The sequence below is a fragment of the Falco peregrinus genome, chromosome Z, assembly GCF_023634155.1.
Source record: "Falco peregrinus isolate bFalPer1 chromosome Z, bFalPer1.pri, whole genome shotgun sequence".
NCBI classification, from domain to species: Eukaryota; Metazoa; Chordata; class Aves; order Falconiformes; family Falconidae; genus Falco; species Falco peregrinus.
Window position 1 is genome coordinate 29,746,015 of NC_073739.1, and position 16,316 is coordinate 29,762,330.

The 16,316-nt window shown below is 39.5% G+C and overlaps 1 protein-coding gene across 5 annotated transcripts in view; it reads right to left on the reverse strand.

The window, feature by feature from the left end:
* Positions 1-5,522: 5,522 nt before the first annotated feature.
* GNE (glucosamine (UDP-N-acetyl)-2-epimerase/N-acetylmannosamine kinase) overlaps positions 5,523-16,316 on the reverse strand; it is a 34,425-nt gene continuing 23,631 nt past the window's right edge. For 4 of the 5 annotated variants that reach the window (XM_055790894.1, XM_027780270.2, XM_055790893.1 and 1 more), the window contains exons 8-12: positions 13,966-14,095; positions 10,614-10,835; positions 9,443-9,625; positions 8,652-8,768; positions 5,523-7,957 (exon numbers count right to left, since the gene is read on the reverse strand). In XM_055790894.1, coding sequence (XP_055646869.1) covers positions 7,722-7,957; positions 8,652-8,768; positions 9,443-9,625; positions 10,614-10,835; positions 13,966-14,095 — 888 coding nt within the window. In that variant the 3' untranslated portion in view covers positions 5,523-7,721. The remainder of the gene's footprint in view (positions 7,958-8,651; positions 8,769-9,442; positions 9,626-10,613; positions 10,836-13,965; positions 14,096-16,316) is intronic. The other variant, XM_055790895.1, reaches the window with a different exon arrangement.

Sequence of the window (16,316 nt, forward strand, 5' to 3'; positions counted from 1 at the left end):
TGTGTTGACTTCAGATCATTTAAGGTCTCCTGCTCCCTTTTGACAGGTGGTGTTTGAATTGAGTGTAAGCAAACACTTTTCTTAGTTGCTAGTGACCAGCCAGCAATGCTCCTGGTCTCTGAGAAGCTGTCCTGCTTGTCTCTGTAAGCTTTCTTAAAGCTCTGAAGAGTTTTAGTTTAGAAACTGCTTCCCTATCCAATTTATCGCACAAGATAGAAGCTCTAGGAAACTGGAGCGGCAGACTTCTTAAGGAGCTTATCTCACTTTGAGTGGAACTGAGGACACTGCCTGCTGCAGGTAAGCAGTTCTGTGTAGTTTTCTGCTGTCACTCCAGCTGCACACCTTAGGTTAGACATACAGTACAGAGCCCTGAGTATTTAAAGCCTATGATATTCTACTGCATTGTAGAATGTACACAGAACTATACATTCTGCCATGTGTTCAATGCTGTCTTCATATGCAAAATCCTGTTGTGCAGAGGCTGTTTGGCTGTTTTTGAACTGTCCCCTTGTCCTTACTGACTCTTGCAGTCACTTTCTCCCACCAGGGTGGTGGACTGGATGTTTGGAGAGCAAGAAAAGGGAAGACTTGCTTCTACTGCTGCTCATCTACTGGGTTGGAGCTCTGGCTGCCAGGGTGGTTGAGTTTGAAACAAACTGATCCAGAAAATCTTGGTTCTGCTGCTTCCTTGGCTCTGTAATCTCACCCAACATTGACAGGGGCTGTATTCTAGCCTTGCTCTGGTAAGACTTACCTTAGCTGTCTATCTTGTAAGACTAGTCTGTTCAGTTTCATTTCACCATTTTTATCAAAGATATAGGATGTTAACTAGTGTGTAACAGAAGTGCTTTAATATCTCTTGTGTACAAGCTGGAAGGTAAGTTCAGGCAGCTGGAAGAGGACTGCAAATGCAGATTAAGAAACTTACTGAAGGTCGGGGAGTTGCTGCACAACCGTTGAACCAGCTGCAGTGTCCCTTTGGTGGATAAGATACTGAATTTGCTGGTTGGGCTTCAATAGTTAAGCTGTACCTTACCATTGCCTATACTGACAGGAGCTATTCCCATGTTGGCAAGTGTGTTCACAAGCTATTTAGGAGTAGTGATTAAAATTACAGGTCTGCAAGCTTAATTCCATGGAAAATAACACAGGAAAAAATTTTCTGAATTGCACAGGGATACCACAGGTGAGTTCAATAGGACTGAAGCACAGAGCAAGTCCACAGAATAGTGATACTCAATGCTAGCCTTGACCAGTTGTGCATTCACCTTGACTGAAGACTTCCTTTCTTTTACTAACCCCAAAGCTCTACAAACAAAGGCTTCTAAAAATAATTGGTAATTTAATAAAGAGAACTCCACTGCATTAAATGTACAATGTTTAAAATGTTCATTTGGATTTACTAGAATTTCAGAGATCAGCAGATTAGAGGGGTTCCTGCACGTGGAGTTCTGGAACTGATTAATCACCACATTGTTCTATCTTGTAGGACATTTTATCTATACTAAGGCAATCTCTTTTTTTGAGTTTTGAGCAGCAGCCCAAGAAAATGGGTCAATGACTTTCAAATTCAAGGCCAAAGCAATATTACAGAAGTGAAAGCAATGTTTTATAAGCTGGGTTTGCAGGGGCTGACACTGTCTGCAGTTTTTTACGCAATCTAGCTGGATCACTTAACAGGCAACTCTGTGGGTTTTCGTTGCCTGCTCTAGCTCTTGTGCTGAGATTTTGTAGATTCTCTCTTACGCCTTAATTTTATATTCAGTGCTAGCTCACTGTCTCCCTTCTACCTCCTGTATCAGTGCTGTCACAGAATGGCTGAGGTTGGAAGGGACCTCTGGAGGTCATCTGGTCCAACCTCCCTGTTCAAGCACGGACACCTAGAACTGGGTGCCCAGGAACATGTCCGGATGGCTTTTGAAGATCTTCAGGGAGGGAGACTCCGCTGCCTCTAGGCAGCCTGTGTCAGTGCTTGGTCACCTTCACACTGAAAAAGTGTTTACTGGTGTTCAGGAGGAGCCTTCTGTTTTTCACGTGGTGCCCATTGTCTCTTGTCCTGAGAAGAGCCTGGCTCTGTTGTCTGTGCACGCTCTGTTGTCTGTGCACCCACCCTCCAGATACTTGTGCACATTGATGAGATTGCCTGTGAGCCTTCTCTTTTCCAGGCAGAGCAGTCCCAGCTCTCAGCTTTTTATCACAGGAGAGATGCTTTAGTTGCTTAATCATCTTTGTGGCCTTTTGATGGACTCTTTCCAGTATGTCCATGTCTCTTGTACTGGGGAGCCCAGAACCCAGCACTCCAGGTATGGCCTCATCAGTGTTCTGCTCAGACTTTCTGTGTCAGAATTATTTTAGATACTATGAGCTTGTGACACAGCTTTATTTGGGCAAATAGGAGCCCTTGTCTGTGCTTCTGAACACTGACTTGTTTCCTTCAGATGTCAGCATCTGTCACTTTGTTTTGTGACTTCATGTGACAATTCTGGGCTACCTCTGGCCTAGCTGAGTGTACTTACTCCTCTGTTCACTGTCCGTAACTTCCCACTGTCGCTGCTTAGCTCTATAGCATGTAGCTCATACAGAAAACTGAGTCCGCCAGTGGAATCTGGAAAAAAAACCTGGACACTTCCTATCCTTAAAACAAAGCCTCTGGTACATAAAGATCTCTTTCAGCACTGAGGGTGCAGAGTCCTGCTGAATGCATCTTGAGTATAGACCTTGCTTTGTTTAGCTTGTGATCAGGTGGCAGCCAGCACCCAGCCAGCCTGACAATCATAATGAGCATTTGTAGAGAAGGGGGATGGAGGGAAGGTCTCCAGTTCATCAGAAAGCAGGGAGCTTGAAAGCGATAGTGCTGCACCTTCATCCTCAGCCTGAGGAGTACGAGTAACAGCTTTAAGTAGTCATAAACAAACATGCTGTGGCTTGCCTGTTGCTTGATGGTTTTTTTGCTAAGCAGCTGGTGAAAAGGGAAATGTGTAGTTTATGGGCTTGTATTTTAGAATGAGTGAAGTGGGTGTCTGTTGTTTCTGCCAGAAGAGTTATTTTTCCAACAGCACTTGTCATGTGGGCGAGCTTGTTCCCCTGCAGAATGGTGCAGGACACGGTGATGCTGGGTGGTAGTGTGCCTGGGGTAGCAGCAGATCTGCAGGAGCCTCAGATCTTGTACGATTACTGACAACCCAGGCCTTTGTGGTCTGACTTCATAGGGGACGGTCTGTTTAAATGTTTGGCATGTTCTGGTCTGAGAATGGGCAGGCTGGTTTCATTAGATCTTGCATCAGTAATGCAATTGTCACTTGCGATCATGTATGATTACAGCATTGCAATGCCTTGGGCTATGGGTACAAGAACATGTTTAATCTCTCATTGTATGTGGCTGTTTACTGGTCATAGCTGGTTACTACGTGCAGAAATCTTACTATGCTCAAGGCACGAGGTATGAATGAGGTTTGAAAACTGCTGTATCCATACTTACCACAGGGTTGTGATATTGAAATGAAAGATAAAGGAGCCTTTGGGAAAAAAACCCAGGCTATTTCTTCAAAATTTTACTTTAGTCTTCGTACACTTTCTGTTCAACTAAGCACAGATTTGGCAGTTTATTTGCATTTAAAATTTCTGTGTAATGTGCTTCATGCAAAAAAAGCTGGAAGACCCAAGTATTCAGCACACCTGCAGATGGTTACAGCAAATGATGGTCTAAAAGTACATGCAAGGCAGAAGTGCTGTGGAGATGTTACTTTTTTTAGACTAATAGAGAAAACTGTGCTTTTAAAGCATGCAAAGCCTTCAGCTAGCAGTAACAGCCTAACAGTAATGTGTGATTTCTTAAACATCTGATATCTGTGTTAAGTCAGAAGGAGTGTTGTGAATCTGAAAGCTTCCCTCAGTTATGATAGCAGCAGAAAGAACTGTCTGTATTACTTATCTTCTCATTGGCCTTGCTCAGCCTGAAAAAGCGGTCATCTTTGATTTTATACCAAATTGCAATGTACAAGCCATGGGTGGTTTGGGCACCACAGCAGAGTATATGATTTGATCTTGTTCTGTGTGAACTTGCCCAGTGAACCAACCTAGGAATGCTACAACTGTATGTGCAAACTTAAGCAAGGCTTAAGAAAAATTTGGCTTTCTGTGTCTTTTTCAGAATCTCATGAGCAATTTTAGTTGTTACTAAAACACATTGTCTGCCCACAGTACAAAGCATCTGCTTTCAGATTATGAAGCTAATATAGCTTGGGGCAAGACCAGAACAACTGTACTAAATACTGGGCTGCCAAAGCACTAGTTCTAATGTGCCTTTGATAAACCATTTTTCCAAGCATAATTATTGGGAATAGTCCAGGGGAGGTATAGTCTAGGTGTTTGATGCTTACTAATGTCTGTGAACTCTCCACAGCCTTTGAAAGGGACCTAGCGAGCAATTTCAGTGGTGCAGATGGAATCAAGAGTATAAACACTGCACCTTACTGTCAGTGCTGTCAAGTTTGTCTCACAAAACGTTTCCTCCATTGGTAGTATGTCCAGGTTTGACAATTTCGCTATACTTAAATGGAGGAAAAGAACACCAGAAGGCTGAGGCATTTGTTAATTCTGAGTGTCTGGATGGCAGGTCAAAGACTCAGAATACCAAAAAAACTAAACCTGCTGCTCAGGATACCAAAAAGAAATTCCAAACCTTGATGCTGTACTGGTTAGCTATGGGTTTGCAAAGCACCAGCAGCGATCTGTAAAGCTGGCTAGCTCATGGTCCTAAGTCCTGGCTGGTTGGGTTCTATGCTTAGGCAGAGCTGCCAAGAACAAAGCAGTCTTTTTCTACCAGAGGCAAGGCTCAGGCACTGGTAGAGGTGTTACATTTGTTACATGAATTATAAACTACAGCAGTAAGAACTCCAGTTTTAAGTGACTTTCCAACCTTTTGGAACTCTGCTGTTTAAGTACTGCTGGTACTTGCTCATGCAATGCTCATTATAAACATGCATGTCCATGAGGGGTCTCCTCATGATGAAGCTTTTGAGTGTCATGTGCAGTTCTGCTTAGAGGGCTGGGCAGGGGCATTCCTGGTAAGGCTTTAGCAGTTAGGATACTACATGCACTTCCCAAAGACAACGCAAAACCAAACCTCTTCCTACATCTGGTAGTATTAGCAGATGCTACCAGTGCAGGTAATGAGAATGCACTGCTTCTTTAGGCTCTGAGATGCTGTTAACAGCTGGGGAGAGAGAGCTCAGCTGTTGTCTTGTGCTTTTGCTCCCCTTCTTCCCTCCCAGTAATAGATAAAAATGCTGATTTGCCCTCACTGGAGCCCATGACTTTCAAGGCGTGGGCTGCTGTAAAGGACATGGGACTAGCATTAAGTAATGAGATAGCAGGGTACTGCAGGTATCCTGTGAACCTCTGATGTTCACTCCCCCTGGGATTGGGTACAGCTGGGAGCTAGTGACTACAAAACCTCTGGTCCACAGCAAAGCAGAGCTTTCTGAACCGGGGAGGAAGGAGAAATAAAAAAAAATAATCACTATGTATTAAATACAATTTTTTTTATTCTTTCTGATATTACAAACCCACAAACTTCTCAGGGAAAACTGTAAGGATTTCTGTATGTCTTGCACATACGCAGCAAATTCTTGTCCAGTTGACAGAAAAAGTATTTTCAAGCATTTTAAGAACCATTTTCTTAACAGGAATAAACATGAAAAGGTGTTTACAGTAGAACTTTTCAAGTAAGTTTTAGTCTTTCATGCTTTCTCTATGCCTGCATCCTCCCTTCAGCTGCTAAAAAAAGAATAAAAATATGTATCTGGAGTCTGAAGACATTAAAAATATAGAGCTTCAGCAAGTCCAGAAGGCAAAGCCTGGTCCCACTTTTAGACAGGCATTCCTCGTGATGCTAGAGGATTGAGAGATCAAACGACAGGGCTCTTCTCTGTTAGAGCCTCGATACTGTTACTCCTGACCTAAGCAACTATCACTGTAGAGCAAAGCCAAATTCTCCTTGACCTGCTCATGGAACTACTGCTTTGGTACTGGTCAGCAGCAATCACCAAGTAAACCAAGACACATAGGAAAAGGAACCCCTGGTGACATAAAGCCTACTATGGCTTTGGAAATATTTGTTCTTAACCATTTGCTGATTCTGAGAAAAACTACAGTATAGAGACTGCACAGTTATTCCTGGAGACATCAAGAAAGAGATCTGGTGGGCTTTCTGAAATCTGCTCTGAAGATGCGAGTTCTCAGTAAGCAATCCTTGTGAAGAGAGGATGAGGTGAAGGCAACTTGTGTAGATTATATCTCAGAATTAGCCTGTAGAGTGGTATGTTATACTAACAGGTATTCAGTCCAAGATTATTGTACAGCAGAGTGCACTGGTTGCAGAAGCTTGTTTCACTTTGGCTGGAGAAGTTAAAGAGTAGGGAAACAGCCCCTTTATTCCCGTGTACTAGTACATTACTGGGCTTCTGAGAACATAATCAGTGGCTGAGTTAGATGTCAAAATAGGCCATTAAATACAGGACAGAAGATTGTCTTGTGACTGTCCCTCCACACATACCTTTTTCTGGGATATCCAGTCAGTTAGATGGGTCTGTTTTTCAGTTTCTGCTTTTGTCAGGTAGTTATTACTACAGTATATTGAAAGTGTACTAAAAAGCAGCTGGATAAAGACAGAGCTATGTATCAAGAAGGACTAGTTAAACACAGGCAAGCCTTCATTAGTATTTGACATTATTCACTCCCAGGCTTCTGAATGTCTTGAAAGTGAGGATGGGGCTTAGATTTGACTTTCCATCCTCAGGGCTGATGGTGAATGCAGGACAAGAACAGTGTACCTGCAACCACCAGAACTGCTGAGAAGATGGCACTATGTCACCCTGCAGTGGAAGGGTTTTCTTGAAAGGCAGAGTCTTTATGATTAGATGTGCCACACGGCTGAACTTCAGCTAACTGGCTACCCCCTCTGCTAATTTGGCAAAGTAGTAGACTTAAGTCCCTTGATAAAACCTCAAGCAACAAAATTCAGACAATTTATTGTTGGCCACAGCCGGAAGACAAAAGATGCTCACTGCTACACTTGTCAGTTTGGACTGCTCTGCAGGGTATAAGCTCACTAGACCACACTGTTTTTCCTTCATACGCAGAGCTTCTAAAATGGGACTCTGCCCTATAAAGATGGTGGAGGCAGTTACTTTTTACATTAAGTCCTTCATGAACCACAGTTTCTAGAGGCAGCCTTTTGGACGAGACAAATTCCCTTGTTTCCACCCACTGAAATTACTACCTGCTACTGGTGATTACAACATAGTTTGTGGATGGAAGCCTGGAAACTGAAAAGCTGGTTACATTGTAGATTTCTCATTTCACATAGGTGGGAAATGAGATATGGATCCCCAAGTGCTAGATATAATTTGACACACCATACACACATTCCCCACCATACATCAAGATACACTCATAAATAAATTCAACTACACTTAAAGCAACATACACGCTTACCAACAGAGGTCATTAAAAACCAGCATTGCACAGTAGTTCCTATGAAGCCAGATGAAATTTAGGAAAAATACAAAAAGATAATACCTCAATTAAGAAATTGAAATAGTCACTATTTAGAACACTACTCTGATTCAGTAGCTGCTCTCAAAGAAAAATTTTGGGCAAAGTATTCCCTCCACCCATTAGGAATTTGAATAGTCCATTTCTAGAATGCTTCCAGGTACCTAGTATATTCTACGTGTAGTATAATCCAGTACCAGGCTAGCAGCTCCAAGAAGAGCAGGATCTGCTAGATTTGAGACCACCACATCCACAGTTTTAACAGAGGACAGAGCCTGTCGATTTATCACATCTTTGACAGCATTAACATAGTGGCTAGCTAGAACTCCAGAAAGGATGACAAGAGAGGGGTTCATGGTGTGCAGAATGTTCACAACTCCAAGGCCTAATGCTGTTCCAGCTGAAAAGATAAAGTAAAAAAATTAAGTAGAATACTTAAAGCAGTCCAGGTATTAGTAGTTGAAATCAGGTCTGTTAACAGCAAATGACACATCAGGGAAGTGTTCTATTCCATATAGCAGGCAGTTTTATGTTATCAGACAATGTGAGTTTGCCATTATTTTGTCTTTCAAAAGTAAAAGAAAAAAAAGGCAATTTTAGTGCACAATAATGCATTATTCAATGATACAGATGCAAAAGACACAGCAATGCATTACCATGCTTGTAAGTTATGACCTTCATGCTATCAGCTATGTATGAGGAAAAGGACTATGTTTAAAGCTACTAAACCAGTAAGATATCCCATGTAAAGTAATATGTAAAATTGCCTTTCTTGCTCAAACTAGCCATTCACTTGCCTACAATGGAATGTCCCCAGTTTTTCCAATATGAGAATGCTGAGAGCTCACTTTTTTAAATTGATCTTTGCAGAAGCTTTTAATCCTCTCTTTTATTGGAACAGAGACTTTTAGTACACACTTCTGCTTGCATTTCCTCCAACATGTATTTTTAACGTTTCATTACCATTATTAATTTTTATAGAGAGAGGTCCTCAATATGTAGAGTTCTGCTTGTAGTGTTACAGTGCATTACCATTTCTGTATCCCCAAAAATACAATCATGAGAGTGTTCCACCCTTTGGGATGTGTTCTCACCTGTTCTGAGAATGCTGTCTGCTTTTGTGTTCCCAAGTTTAGCTGCCTGAATGAGATGTGCAGCGCTAACAACTTCCTCCTTCTTCATTGACATTCCTTCTACTAAAAGCAGATCCTCTGTTTGAAGAGAAGGAAAGACAAGAGAAAAACATGTTGATGTGGTAAGTCAAGAAAAGGAAGGTGACAAACAGGCTGTTAAGATCTTTACATCTCTTTTACTTGCACACTGAAGCCTGGATCCTGAGAAATCTGTCCAACCCTGAGTTTAGCCAACGTGGGCATATCGGTATTATTCAGGGGACTACTTGTAGAAGCAGGTCATCAAACTGGAACAGGTATAGTATAGTATGGTAATTCACTAGTCTTGTGGGCCTGAAAAGTTAATAAAATAAAAAAAAAAAATGTTCTCAAACTTCTCTAAGACTGAGAAGCTATTGCTGAAAGACAATCACTGTGAAACCAAACCTCATAGAATACCTGTCCAGTTGCCTTACAGCATGCTTAAAAAGGAAAGACTGAACTCTACTACTTGCTTCTGTTAATTGTGAGATCAGTGGTTCTGCATGCAGATTGCCTGGGTATTGTCATCACTGAAAGAGACTTGTACTATGCAGGTTCTGGCAGCTCCTGTGTTGACCATACAAAGGAATCCTACCTGGCTGTCTGTACACCTGTTCTTGTTTCCTCCTAGAAAAAGATGGCAGGTCTATTTCTCTTAATGTCATCTTTGCAAATTTCTTCCTATACTGCAATTTAGTAATCATGTTTTCAAAAATAAAGTACATAGATACCATCATGCAGTTTCTTAGCTTCTCTCTGTAATGCTATTCCAGAGGCATATGCTTCTATACATCCTTGGCTACCACACAGGCACTCTGGCCCATCTAAAGATACAACAATATGCCCAAGCTCAGCAGCGCAGAAAGAACTGCCATGGATTAATTCGTGTTGATGAACAATTCCACCTCCAATTCCTGCAAAGACAGGAAAACTTCTATGATTAAAAAAACCCCAAAAAACCGAACATAAAATACAGTATTTAAAGGTCTCAGTTCTGCAGGACATTGACATTTGCTTATTCTAATACAAACAAGATAAAATATGTCCATCAGTAGTCTATACTGGAAAACCAAAAATTACTGGTTATTAAAGGACTCTTCTCTGTTTGACACACCTAATAAGCTCCCTCCTATTCATATCTATATCAAAATTGTATATAACGCTTCTCCTTTCTTAAAAAGCCTATGGATGGTACTAAACTACTATGACAGATCTTTTAAACTTGTGAGTCTTGCTCTTTATGCACAGAACTAACCTTTCAAGTGGCCTTAAAACTCTGCATCTTAGAGGAGATGTTTTAATGCTGTATATGAATAGTTAAGCCTGTGTGCTGAAAAGTCAGGACACTTACCTGCAATCCTCTGCTGCTGCTTCCCAAACCCTGGGTGGGGATTCAACAGCTAGTTATTACTGTCACCTTCCAAAGGACAATATAGTTAACAAATGAGGAAAGTTACCCCACATTTGCATCTGAGATGCAAGAAGTATCATCTCTTATACTCATTTTGCTTAACTGTGGTACATATCCTGATTTGACTTTTTATTTCTGTAGCTGGAACAGAATTAAGCTATAAAGCTGAAAAAAGCAAAATTATTCCATCTGAAGTTGCTTGTATTTTCCTTATTTTGAAAAAAATGGTTTGCCTGCATAACTGTATCAGCAGGATTTCTTTTATCAAGAAACTTACACTATGCAAAACATTTCATTTGCCCAAATAAATTTAAAAGTATCTTAAAAGAAACAAATAAATGTAGTGGCAACAGGATTTTTGGTTTAAGAACCTAATATATGAGGGTTTTCCACGCACAGTGGTGGTGTTTACGCTTTTAAGATCAGCTGAGCCTCTGAGTGATGGTGCTGGTATTTAGACTTTGGGTTTCATTGAGCTGTAACATACCCACCTGTACCAGTAATGAGTGTTACAAAATTTTCTATTCCTTTTCCATGCCCAAATTTCCTCTCTGCTAGAGCAGCACAGTTTCCGTCATTGTCCACCCAGACTGGCAGGTGCAGAGCATCAGATATTGGACTTCTGAGATCCACAGAGCTCCACTCCTGAATGAGTTTTGTAGAGTGTAGTACAATTCCTTCTCGGGGGTTTACCCGTCCACCTGTGGAAATACCTAAGTCCAAAAAATACAGAAGAGAAAAACCAAAACTAGATCTGTGTAATACTTCAAGTAAAGATCTGTTTTTCTCTTTGCAATGAGAAGTACTTTTATTTCGAATACTAGGTTTTGAAGCGAGCGTGAAAGTAAAAATTTCTAAGTATTACTGGCAGTGCAATTTCTGACATGTAAAGATAATTCATAGAACTCCATGGCTCTACTGACAATGTACCCAGTAACTTAAGACTAACTAGATGGGTAATAGTTACTGTCAGTCAGACAGTTAATGTTCCTACTTCAGGCAAGATAGCATCAAATCACTTAATACTTGTGTTTCTTTTTAGTCAGGTATGAAAAATATAAAATAGCAAACTGTACAAAATAAATTGTTCAAGCCCTGGGACAGCAGAAGTGTCCTGAAACCTGCTGTGACTCTCAAGACTTAGAATGACTGAAAATAGTCACTGGGCTTTGAGAAGTGATTTCTACCTAAAAATAGTATTTTGCAGAAAAATCAAGACTGTGTTCAGAGACTTGTATACTAAACAGCACAATGGCTAATAACAGGCAGTATTAGCCAAACCAGTTTTCTCTAGCTGGAGAGGCTTCCAAAGTTCATGGACTCTGTCAGGACCTTTGAAAAGTAGGCCATTTTATTATTGAGGTATTTAGCTCTAGACAACAAGTTATAACATTTTATCTATTATTCTTGTACAGAGATTATATAATTGTGTCACTTATCTAAAGATGTTCAGAAAAAAAAAAAAGTCCCAGGGTTAACACTATAATAATAAGCAGCCACAAAAGCTACAAGACAAGCAGCTCAATTGAACATTAGAGCTGTAAACCCCCTGAAAATCTCACTTTGTAAGGAATGAATAATCTGAGAACCTGTCAGCAAGTATCTAATGGAAATGATATTCCCAGTTTCAATCTGTGAATGTCTCCCTAGGATCTTAAGAACCAGATGTTTATTACAACAAAACCTTACTTAACATTTGGTTGCTAACTCAGCAATAGCTTAGTAAAATATCTACTTTTTCTTAATTACTTAATTTACTTAATTCTGTAATTGATGTGACTATGGGAATCAGCAGGAGCTATCTCTTCATCCTCTTTTCTCTACTAGCTGCTCCAGAAAGATAACTTAAATACTGCCTAATAGTAAGTAATAAATAGATAGCTCCCAAAAGTATCTCTATGCGACATTTGTGTAGATCTGGATCTCCTTTGGTTTAAAATTGGTGTTTTGTAAAAGTGAAAAAAAAATATGTCAGTAGCAGCTGCTAGTTTTCTTTGGGCCTGATGGTCTTTACTTTTCCCTCATTTTCATAAATCTGTTTTTAATATAAATGCTTTGTTTTGAGTGAAAAAAACCCAACAAAACCAACAAAATTCAAACTAACTGCAGAACTGCTGCAACCTAGATTTACCTGATCAAAACAAAAAGATTTTTTGAAAATTATGTTTGCTTTTGGGGTGGGGGTTTGTTTGGAAAAAAACCCCCAACCCAACAGTCCTACTTTTTAATCACTTTGCAAACCTGTTTTGTGTAAGTGGGCGTTCTTCAGCTGCAGTTATGGTCATGCAGCTAGTATTTTGAGTGCTGACAGCAGTTTATAGGACTAAAAGGAGAACATTTTTTGTCATTGCTTTCTGTTAGTAGCTATTTCTCCTTACTCAGTTCCAGTGCTTATTACTTTTACCCTTACCTATGACAGCTGGAAGAAGGCCACTGTTCCTGATAAAAATTCCAGGATTAAGTCCAGTCCTTCTGCTCAGTCTTGCAAAAATTTCTCGCAAGTTATAGGAACTCTTCATCTTATGATTATTAGCCTTAAGGAAATGACTAGAATCTAATACATTAATTATTCCCACAAGAATTTTTATGTCATTCTCTAAAGTGACCTTTCAATTTCAGCTAGTATTCTGACTCAAACTGTAAGTCTGAATGAGGCAAAGAGCAGCTAACAAAAATAGCCAGGTAATAAATTTCTTACTCAGTAGCACAACTTCTCCTCATTACTCAGTAATTGAACAGTAAGCAATCAGTCACAGAAGGAAGGGGGCTCAAGAATAAATATGAATGTAATTCTTGTAAAATGACAAACAAAAGAGAAGTTTTCCCCATATATAAATCTCACTAAACCAGTTTATGGTTTCATTATCCTAATAAACGTAGCTGACTGTAAACAGTTCTTAGGTAATTGCAATAGTGACTACTGCAGAATTTACCATCTTCTCCGTGAGATTTAGAATTTGGACACCATAAAATAATCAGGGTAGTTAGGTCATGTGTATTACCCAACAGACAGTCTGAAAATTTGATTTGAAGGTCCGACATATTTCTTGTTATGGCTTTGTGTACTTAACATTGTTTTGAAAAATGCTTTCAAAAAAGAAGTTAAAATTAACTTTTCTTCATACTGTGTGATTCAAGCAAGTTTTAGTCTGGAGCAAGCTTCTTTTGGAGCATTTCTCAGGTGAAGTGAGGATTTTACATCCTCCTTATAAATCCAGGACATATTAATTGTCACCTTCATAAATAATGTCTAAGACCAAAGCTCCCACTCATCATTACAGTGAAGTCCTGTCTGGTGTAAACACACAGTTTAACTTGGGACTCTACTACAGCGTAAGTAAAGTGGAAATAAGTAAAAAGGCTGCTTTTGTCTCAGTCAGCTGCACATTTGATCCAATGTTTTAGCCTTTTTAGTCTGCCCTACTGTAACTGAGAATTCTGCTGCACAGTTGATCCTGGCCGTAAAGAAAGGTTTACAGACAGTAGAGGAAACCTGACTAAGCTGCCTTTGTTTCAGCTTCAATATACACTGAACATCCAACTCACAATTCTGAGAGGAGCTTCGAAATCCACAAAAATCTATACAACACACATCTTAGATATAGTTTACATATTAGAAACTTAGCAGATTGCTTTCATGGCCGTTACAGACTGGGGCAACTTCAGTCTTTATAGTCAGCTTCTTATTTTCAGACATTTAAAAAACTTTTTGTGTCAAGAATACAATTTAAAGAGCTTAAAATACACAAGATCTGTTTGAGAAAGGTGTTTTAAATTAATCAGCAATGATTTCATTTCGTGTTGAAAAACTGAGATGAAAAGACAGAGTATTTGTTAACTTACCTACTCCCAAAATTCTGCAGTTCACATTTACTGCCTCCGACGCAGCCTCTACACACATCTTTAGAATTAAGTCTAGTCTGTCTTCATAAGTTTTAGGGTTGAGCTGGGTATACTTCTTAACTATTTCACCCTAGAAATTAAAAACAACAAAACATGCCCCACAGAAAAGTACTTCATGATCAAGTTTTTCTTCAATTTAAACTACAGGCCAGTTTAAAAATGGAGTCGTAACTTCTGTCTTTAAAAAAACCCACACAGATGCATGCCTTAGATTTTGTTTCTACAGGCTGTTCTGTGCAAGATTACTGACAACTCTGAGGGACAAGTTTGCAAGATTAGGCATTATGTTCTGCTTCTGTAATCAACCTCTCATCTGAAATAAAAGACATATTTTAAGGAATATGGGGATTGTGTAAGGAAGTATCACAGGAGCTAGTGCAACTGTTGTTTGGAATAAACCATGACATATCAATGCACTTGAGCTCAATACTTAAGTGTTAAATTAAGAGTAGCAATTTCAAAAAAGGACAGAAAACCCACAGTGCTGTAAGAATAAAATGTTTCCTATTTGACTACAAGGAAGATTTGCACGGTGTCACAGACACTGCTGTTTTGCAAAATTTACAGTCTTTTCAGAAATAACTTTTCTTCTAAGCAATTGTACTTCTGAGTCACTTTAAATAGTTATAGAGTACCATTTACTGTGATGTATGTTGTATAGGGGAGGGACAGTTCAGGAGGAAGGGATTATTTTCAACCCTAGGAGTCATGCAGTGGTAATGAAAGCAGTTTTTAATGCACCTGAACCTGTGGGTACTATGGAAATAATCTTAATGTAATGTTAATATTGCAGGATTAAGCTAGGACACAGTAGAAGATATGCTGCTTTGCAATGTTATTCTCCCTATTATGTCCCGTGTATTCTACAGTAAGTGAACAGCATCATATTAATACAGCCAAGCAAAAAGGAGTTACAAAGACAGTCTACATGCAACATGGCTGAGTCATTGTTGCCAAAATAACAGAAAATTCCACGACTTCAGTGGTCTGAGTATTAGATCCCACAACCTCAGCAACTGAGTTTGGGGATTTTTATAGTTTCCTCTTCACTTTTGGTTTGGAGAGGGAGGGGAATCAGAGGAAGTTACTTTGGAAGACAAGGCTTCAGCAAACATTATCAGAAGACACAACAGCTTTTGTAAGAAGCTTTTGAAAACTCATTTTCTTCATAAAAAGAAAACTAAAATCTAAACCTTCAATTCTGCCATTTCCTGTTACATGCTTAAATCTGTTGTGTAAGTTTTATTACGAAAGTCTGATCCTTTTCATTCTGATTTGCTAACATTTCAATTTTGATAAATGCCACCTCAAGCTACACTCTGAAAAATGGACAAGATTTTTTTTTTAATTAATTTTTTTTCCAGGCTGAGTTGGCAGAAAATGTAGTATCAATTTTACCGCTGAAGACTTACACTTTTAAAGGTTGTCCTTAAGGCATTAAAAATATCTGTAAGACATCTCCTTTTAAATGAATACAAACATTCTGGGCCATTTACATAGTCCTTTATCTTTCTGCAGGCAACCTGCTTTTCTTTCTGGGTAACTATGTCTAACTGATCTAGTTATCTGAAAGTATGCAGTGTTAGTAGTAGGAATAATTATCCAGCACTGTTGGGAATAAAAGCCAAAGACTTCTCAACATGAACTGTATTCACATCTTTAAAGTGCTGCAACGTTCAGGATTTTTGTGGGGTTCTGCCCCCTACGCCCCCTGTGAACAGGAGGAAGGTAAGTAAGTGAGCTAAAATTTCTCAGTCCTAACTATCCTTTCATTTATCAACCCAGATAATTATTTCAAATATTTTTACACCATCAACAAGTAATTTTTTATCCTATAAACTTGAAGCTTACAAGTTTGAGTAGAAATTCTGTGGGGTTTTTTTTTCATTGATCTGGATGATCAGCTGATGGTCATGGGTGTATATACCTGCGTCACTGTAAGGTTCCTTTGCAATTGCTCTGGCACACTGTTGATACTGATACCATTCTGGTAGCCTCACTTGCTGTTTTAAGACATCAGGTTTTGTTATGTCTGCCATGCAGGAACTTCCATCTAAGTTAGCTGTCAAACATTTGTAATATGTTGTCTGTGACTGGCAGAGCTATGCAAGCAATGCATACTTGTTAGTGCTAAGACACAGGCAAAGCAAAGCTTCCTGCTGTGCCATTACCAGAGAAATGGGTTGAGAACCTTCTAAGGATGGAGACCATTAAATCAAACAGTATCCCTAAACATGAACATCCCTGCGTACAGCCTTTACAAGGCTCTAACTTCAAGACTATTTCAAGTG